The following is an 8,707-nucleotide window of genomic DNA, read 5'->3' on the forward strand; positions in this document are numbered from 1 at the left end:
AGTACGGTAATATATAATTTGAATATATCTTTTTCATAAAAACCTGTGGCAAAGCGAAACAGCTAAAGCCTATCGACAAGAACTCTGCCAGCAAGAAAAAGAGATGTCTTTTGGTTCTCCTGTGTTCGCCTCTTCGCCCCACCTGTACTGTGAACCTTCCTGCAATACCATGAGTCTTACTGCAATACCGTGAGCTTTTCCACGACACGCGATAATTATCCTACCATGAGATTAATACCGTGATAAAACTGAACCGTAAGATACAGATTTTGGTACATCCCTAATATACACATATGTAAAGTGTGTATAGTCGACACACCTGTACACACCTCTCTCAAATGAGACCGAATTAGATAATTTCTAAACGTGTTTCACCATTAATGTGACATATAACCTGTAACAACTCGAAAAAACAACAACTTTATGACATAAATAAATATAATGTGGTAATGACATAATGTGGTTTTCCAAGTTTGCACTCACACTTACAACCCCAATTCCAATGAAGTTGGGACGTTGTGTTAAACAAATAAAAACAGAATACAATGATTTGCAAATCATGTTCGACCTATATTTAATCGAATACACTACAAAGACAAGATAATTAATGTTCAAACTGATAAACTTGATTGTTTTTAGCAAATAATCATGAACTTTGAATTTTATGGCTGCAAGACGTTCCAACAAAGCTGGGACAGGGTCATGTTTACCACTGCGTTACATCACCTTTTCTTTTAACAACATTCAATAAACGTTTTTGAACTGAGGATACTAATTGTTGAAGCTTTGTCGGTGGAATTCGTTCCCATTCTTGCTTGATGTACAGCTTCAGCTGTTCGACAGTCCGGGGTCTCCGTTGTCGTATTTTGCGCCACACATTTTCAATGGGAGACAGCTCTGGACTGCTTGGATGGCAGCATATATTTCTCCAAAACCTGTATGTACCTTTCGGCATTAATGATGCCTTCACAGATGTGTAAGTTACCCATGCCATTGGCACTAAGACAGCCCCATACCATCACTGATGCTGGCTTTTGAACTTGGCGTCCATAACAGTCCGGATGGTTCTTTTCCTCTTTGGTCCGGAGGACATGACGTCCACTATTTCCAAAAACAATTTGAAATGTGGACTCGTCGGACCACAGAACACTTTTCCACTTTGCATCAGTCCATCTTAGATTAGCTCGGGTCCAGAGAAGCCGGCAGCGTTTCTGGGTGTTGTTGATAAATGGCTTTTGCTTTGCGTAGTAGAATTTCAAGTTGCACTTACGGATGTAGCGCTGAACTGTATTTACTGACATAGATTTTCTGAAGTGTTCCTGAGCCCATGTGGTGATATCCTTTACACATTGATGTCTGTGGTGCTATCCTTTACACATTGATGTCGGTTTTTGATGCAGTACCGCCTGATGGATCGAAGGTCACGGTCATTCAAGGTTGGTTTTCGGCCTTGCCGCTTACATTCAGTGATTTCTCCAGATTCTCTGAACCTTTTGATGATATTATGGACCGTAGATGATGAAATCCCTAAATTCCTTGCAATTGTACGTTGAGAAACATTGTCCTTAAACTGTTCGACTATATTCTCACGCACTTGTTCACAAAGTGCCCCATCTTTGCTTGTGAATGACTGAGCAATTCAGGGAAGCTCCTTTTATACCCAATCATGGCACCCACCTGTTCCCAATTAGCCTGTTCACCTGTGGGATGGGCGGCACGGTGGCCGACTGGTTAGAGCGTCCCAGCTTTTTGGGAACATGTTGCAGCCATAAAATTCTAAGTTAATAATTATTTGCTAAAAACAATAATGTTTATCAGTTTGAACATTAAATATCTTGTCTTTTTTGTGTATTCAATTAAATATAGGCAAATCATTGTATTCTGTTTTTAATTTATGTTTAACACAACGTCCCGACTTCATTGGAATTGGGGTTGTATGGGCTTGTGACTTTGTTCAGAATGAACCAATCACACTCAGTCTCATGTTACGTGGTAATCAGCACACAACTGTCACAATTTAAAGAGCCTCTGATAACCCCAAATAAAGTTCAGCTGTTGCAGTAGCTTTTTTTTTTTTTTTGCTTTCGTGAAGCATGAAGGTTTTGGACAGTCAAACAGTTTTGAGATTACCCCTTCCTGCTCCAACATGTCTGCACCAGTGCTTAAAGCAAGATCCATAAAGCCATGGATGAACTTGACTAGCCTGCACAGAGTCCTGCCCTCAACCTGATAGAACACTTTTGACTGTAGAATCTTCACACTGGACTTCAAGTAGCTTGACTTTTGTGCTTCTCCAGTTTTCCTACAGACTCTGGGACCATTATTTCCAAATGAAATGCAAAATTTACTTTAATTTGAAAAGAGGACTTGGGACCACTGGGCAATAGGCCAGGACTTTTTCTCCTCAGCCCAGCACAGACGCTTCTGACGTTGTTTTTGGTTCAGGAGTGGCTTGACACATGGAATTCTACAGCTGTAGCCCATGTCATGCAGACGTCTGTATGTGGTGGTTCTTGATGCACTGACACCAGCCTCAGTCCACTCATTATAAGCTCCCCCAGATTTCTGAATCGCCGTTGCTTGACAATCCTCTCAAGGGTGCCGTCATCCCTGTCACTTGTGCACCTTTTCCAGCCACATTTTCGCCTTCCTCTTAACACTCTGTTAATGTGTTTTGATACAGTGCTCTGTGAGCATCCAGCTTCATTTGCATTTTTAATATTTTTTTTTAGACGTTTTTTTCTTTGTCTCCCTTATGGAGAGTGTCGATGGTTTTCTGCACAACGTCAAGTCAGCAGTCTTGCCCATGATTCTGAAGCCTACTAAGCCAGACTGAGACCATTTAAAGGCTGAGGAAAATCTCTGCAGGTGTTTTGCATTAATTTGCTGACAAGATTGGGACACAGGGAGCCTACAATATTGAATTTTTTTTTTTTTTTTTTATTCTTCCTCCCATAATCATCAAAATTTAAACAAATAAAGGCTTGAAATATTTCACTTTGTGTGTTGTGAACTAAGATACAAGTTTCACTTTTTGAAACAAACTATTGAAAAAAAGGACTTTTCTTTGATATTCAATATTTTTTGGCACATACCTGTACTTTATGCTTTTGAAATTCTTTTATACCCTTCTGCTGATTGATACCTTTGAACAGTGAGATCCCTATAATGTGTTGGAAATCTCTGCAGACCATGGCTTGTGGTGTAAGATGTTGCTACAATGTTGTCAGGAAAAGCCTAAATTAATCTGATTGGTAAATTCTAAACACAGCCACACCCCCAGTTATAAGAGGGTGTGCACACTTGTGCACCCACATTATTTGTTTATTTTTACTTGCCCTCTCTATTTTTTTTTAAATTGAGTTGTAAAGCTTATATTAAGAAACACTACACAACAACACATGGTGCATGAACGTCCAATAGATGAATTGTTAAAAGTATACGATGTGTTATTGTGGTGCTTTTGCTTGGCTAGTGGATATATCCATGTAATGTATCAATTTTAACTTTTCAGTCATCAAGACTTTTTAAAGCATTTTTTTTCATTGAAACTGTTTTTTTAAAGCTGTTTACTGTGTTACTAAATGAATATTATGGGGAAAATGTAAGCTCTTCTTTCTTCTTGTGGTTTTCAGTTACAGAGCGCTCATGATGGATTCTCTGTTGTGGCTGACTACTTTGGCCGAGGAGTTTTTAACAAACTCACTCTTCTTACGGACCCTCCTGGCAGCAAACCTGTTGGGAATCTAGAAATGAATTTGCAGAGGGACCTTCTCATCCGCACCAAGAGGAACAGCTAAAAAAATAAACCTATTTCTCACCTGAATCTTGTCTCTGGTAAAGTGTATTAATGCCAGGTCACATCTGCGATTTTTCTCAACCATGTTTATTGCTACATAGGACACATGTCTCTATCTGTATTTTTCTCAACCATGTTTATTGCTACATAGGACACATGTCTCTATCTGTATTGAGCAACTTACTCTCTTACTTCTCGTCTCTTGTCTGGTTTATGATTCAATAAATACATAAGCTTAAATATAGAGTCTGTCAGAATCTAGATGGAATATTAGGAAAGCCAGGGGAGTGCTCCCGGGCAACATCCATGACTTACAAATATCTGTAAAACTGGTTTCTGTGCAGGCTGAATTTGTGGGTCAACTCGTTAAAAGACGTAACTGTTTCATTGACATAGATTCCCAAAAAGACTGAATTCCTGCAGTTCCAAGGTTGCGGAGGCCAAATCACAGTTATCCATTGAGATTTTTAAAGGAAGATCTGAATTGGCGTACCGGGTACAGTATGTCGTAGCTGCAGCATTAACAGGCATATGTTCCCTCTTTTGTGTATTTACACATTGTTTCCCAAACTTTAAACACCCCCCAAAAAATACTAGCTTCTCCAAGTACCACCATCTTGACCAACAATTGGCCTGTGAATACTCTGTGAATACTCTCATTCATGCACGTCATTTACGCAGTAGGCCCAAGTGTTCATCAAAAACGAGGAAGAGGTTTTCTCCAGCACTTTTTCTCTCAGCAGCGCCTGGTGGGCATGCATAGCCCACAACAACAGGTTGCAATGGTGCTAACATAGAAGCAAGGAGTAAGAGTGAATGTTGCTTGCTTTAAGTCGTTTATTGACACTCAAGTTAAAGTTCACTGTAAAACTAAACTCCCATAACAAAATAATTATACCTACTGAATGTTCAAATACATCACAGACGTAGTTTCTTTCTTTGTTTATGTTCACAAAAATCGCTAGCTCAACGCTAACACACATCCATGCATTTTCTCCCGCTTATCTGAGGTCGGGTCGCGGGGGCAGTGGCTTTTGCTGGGATGCCCAGACTTCCCTCTGCCCAGCCACTTCATTCAGCTCTTCCGGGGGGATCCCGAGGCGTTCCCAGGCCAGCCGAAGGACGTAGTCTCTCCAGCGTGTCCTGGGTCGTTCCCGGGGTCTCCTCCCCGGTGGGATGTGCCCGGAACACCTCACCAGGGAGGCGTCCGGGAGGCATCCGAATCAGATGCCCCAGCCACCTCATCTGGCTCCTCTCGATGTGAAGGAGCAGCGGCTCTATTCTGAGATCTCCCCGGATGACCGAGCTTCTCACCCTATCTCGAAGACCCACAGCTCGTGACCATAGGTGAGGGTAGGAACGTAGATCGACCGGTAAATTGAGAGCGAGAACGGATCGATACAAAGTCTGCATCACTGCAGACGCTGCACCGATCCGCCTGTCAATCTCCCGTTCCATTCTTCCCTCACTCGTGAACAAGACCCCAAGATACTTGAACTCCTCCACTTCGGGCAGGATCTCATCCCCGACCTGGCGAGGGCACGCCACCCTTTTCCGACTGAGGACCATGGTCTCAGATTTGGAGGTGCTGATTCTCATCCCAGCCGCTTCACACTCTGCTGCGAACTGCTCCAGTGAGAGTTGGAGGTCACGGCTTGATGAAGCCAACAGAACCACATCATCAGCTAAAAGCAGAGATTCAATACTGAGGCCACCAAACCGGACCCCCTCTACGCCTCGGCTGCGCCTAGAAATTCTGTCCATAAAAGTTATGAACAGAATCGGTGACAAAAAGGGCAGCCTTGGCGGAGTCCAACCCTCACCGGAAACAAGTCCGACTTGCTGCCGGATATGCGGACAAAACTCTGACTCCGGTCGTACAGGGACAGAACAGCCCGTATCAGGGGGTTCGGTCGAACGCCTTCTCCAAGTCCACAAAACACATGTAGACTAGTTAGGCGAAGTCCCATGCACCCTTGAGGACCCTGCCAAGGGTGTAGAGCTGGTCCACTGTTCCACGGCCAGGACGAAAACCACACTGCTCCTCCTGAATCTGAGATTCAACTTCCCGACAGACCCTCCTCTCCAGCACCCCCTCCAGGAGTGTGATCCCCCTGTAGTTGGAACAAACCCTCCGGTCCCCCTTCTTAAAAAGGGGGACCACCACCCCAGTCTGCCAATCCAGAGGCACTGTCCCCGATGTCCATGTGATCTTGTCAACCAGGACAGCCCTACAACATCCAGAGCCTTGAGGAACTCCGGGCGAATCTCATTCACCCCCGGGGCCTTGCCACCGAGGAGCTTTTTAACCACCTTGGTGACCTCAACCCAGAGATAGGAGAGCCCGGCTCAGAGAACCCAGACTCTGCTTCCTCATGGGAAGGTGTGTCGGTGGAATTGAGGAGGTCTTCGAAGTATTTTCCCACTGACTCACAAGGTCCCGAGGTCAGCAGCGCCCCATCCCCACTATACACAGTGTTGATGGTGCACTGCTTCCCCCTCCTGAGTCGCCGAATTGTGGACCAGAATTTCCTCGAAGCCGTCTGGAAGTCTTTCTCCGAACTCCTCCCATGCACGAGTATTTGGTTCAGCAACCACCAAAGCTGCATTCTGCTTGCCCAGCCGGTACCCATCAGCTGCCTCAGGAGTCCCACATGCCAAAAAGGCCCGATAGGACGTGAACGTGGTGTTCGTTATGGACAATCCGTGATGAGCACAGAAGTCCAATAACAGAACACCACTCGGGTTCTGATCGGAGGGGCCGTTACTCCCAATCACACCCTTCCAGTTCTCACTGTCATTGCCCACGTGAGCATAGAAGTCCCCCAGCAGAACGATGGAGTCCCCAGCAGGAGAGCGCTCCAGCACCCCCTCCAAGGATTCCAAAAAGGGTGGGTACTTTGAACTGCTGTTTTGTGCTTAGGCATAAACAACAGTCAGGACCCGTCCCCTCACCTGAAGGCGGAGGGAGGCTACCCTCTCGTCCACCGGGGTGAACCCCAATGTACAGGCGCCGAGCCGGGGAGCAATAAGTATACCCACACCTGTTCGCACCTCTCACCGTGGGCAACTCCAGAGTGGAAGAGAGTCCAACCCCTCTCGAGAGGACTGGTACCAGAGCCCAAGCTGTGCGTGGAGGCGAGTCCGACTATATCTAGTCGGAACTTCTCGACCTCACACACCAGCTCGGACTCCTTCTCTGCCAGAGAGGTGACATTCCACGTCCCTAGAGCCAGCTTCTGTAGCTGGGGATCGGATCGCCAAGGTCCCCGCCTTCGGCCAGCTCGCACTGCACCCGACCCCTATGGCCCCTCCCACAGGTGGTGAGCCCATGGGAAGGGGTCCCACGTTACCCTTTCGGGCTGTGCCCGGCCGGGCCCCACAGGTGCAGGCCCGGCCACCAGGCGCTCGCCTTCGAGCCACACCTCCGGGCCTGGCTCCAGGGGAGGGAGCCCCGGTGACCCGCGTCCGGGCAAGGGAAACCTGAATCCATTTATTGTACTCGTCATAGGGGTTTTTGGAGCTGTGCTTTGTCTGGTCCCTCAACTAGGACCTGTTTGCCATGGATGACCCTGCCAGGGCCATAAAGCCCCAGACAACTTAGCTCCCAGGATCATTGGGACACACAAACCCCTCCACCACGATAAGATGACGGCTCAAGGAGGGGCGATAACACATTGTGTGATAAAATTAAACCCCAGTTGCATCCAGAAGTTCAAAAGTGTATTGCCGCACATGTGGCGAAAGCAAATGCTGTTCCCACCATATCCTGACAGTAAAAAAAATAACTGAATTGAACTTAAAAGTATAATTTCATTATTTGAGGTTATTTTTTGTGATTTTCCTTTTTTGTTTAATCTTTTTAAATGTAGAATATGCTTACGTTTAAGTTCAGCAGTGGTTATGTTACAATTTAATTATTTTTTTATCAGTTTTATTGAAATTATTTTCAGGATTTTCCAATATGATTTTTATCAATTTCATTCAATTGCAGTGCGTTCTTATTTTTAAAGTTACTTTATGTACCCATTGGTAAATAATAAATGGGTCAGTTTTTATCTTACCTACAGTTGGTTATTGTTCTCTATTTGAGTAATATCACTTGATCAAGCCTTTTCTAACATTCCATGCTACAAAATAAGTAAAGTATGTATGATTATTGCTGATAACGGATCGGACCGATATCTGTTGTGGGGAGGTTGCTGCTGAACCTTTTTTTTATTTTTTGCACTTTGTCGTTCCGTGCCGCCTCCGCCAAAATAGGATTCACGAAGAAGCAAAACACTATTAATTCACAAAACAGTCTTTGCAATATTAATTTGTCATATTTACCAGCTATTGCAAATTTCCATTTGTTTGCAAACAGCTCAAAAGTAAATGCTGAAGCAAATATTAAAGACTGGAAAAAAAGAAGACAGAGCATGCATCACATTACTTGACTACAAGGGATTAAACTAGATTTTAAGGAACAATGTAACTACTTTCAAAACATGCAATAAATCAACTAACTAAATACATTAGTTGGAACTGTTTTCAGGATCATTTTAATGATGGCATTGTGAATTTATGAGCCCTGGTAAATCCTGCGTGGCAGTATGAAGTGAAGTGGGATGGTGTATAATAAGTAGTCTTGTAATGGTGGACATTGGTGGAGTTCTACCGTATGAGAGACATAACTGATCAGGAATTATTGTGGTCCCGCTGTTAATAAAATACGTTATTGTATTACTATTTTTTCACAGACACCCCACATACATACTTTACTAGGTTTTATGTTCTAGTGTCTCATATTCATGTAAAGGAATTGTAAGTGAAGGCATCAGGCACGTGGACAGATGGAGCCCAAGTGGCGCTCATTGCATCAACCCTTTTGCCCGGGATAAAAAAAAAAAAAAGTTCCCTTTGTTG

At 44.3% G+C, this 8,707-nt stretch overlaps 1 protein-coding gene across 8 annotated transcripts in view; it reads left to right on the top strand.

Moving 5' to 3' along the window:
* vps11 (VPS11 core subunit of CORVET and HOPS complexes) overlaps nucleotides 1–3,826 on the top strand; it is a 60,985-nt gene extending 57,159 nt beyond the window's left edge. For all 8 annotated transcript variants that reach the window (XM_061752860.1, XM_061752859.1, XM_061752858.1 and 5 more), the window contains one exon: nucleotides 3,636–3,826. In XM_061752860.1, the coding sequence (XP_061608844.1) occupies nucleotides 3,636–3,800 (165 nt within the window). In that variant the 3' untranslated portion in view covers nucleotides 3,801–3,826. The remainder of the gene's footprint in view (nucleotides 1–3,635) is intronic.
* Nucleotides 3,827–8,707: the final 4,881 nt, after the last annotated feature.

The sequence above is a fragment of the Phyllopteryx taeniolatus genome, chromosome 17 (genome assembly GCF_024500385.1).
Source record: "Phyllopteryx taeniolatus isolate TA_2022b chromosome 17, UOR_Ptae_1.2, whole genome shotgun sequence".
In the NCBI taxonomy this organism is placed as follows: Eukaryota; Metazoa; Chordata; class Actinopteri; order Syngnathiformes; family Syngnathidae; genus Phyllopteryx; species Phyllopteryx taeniolatus.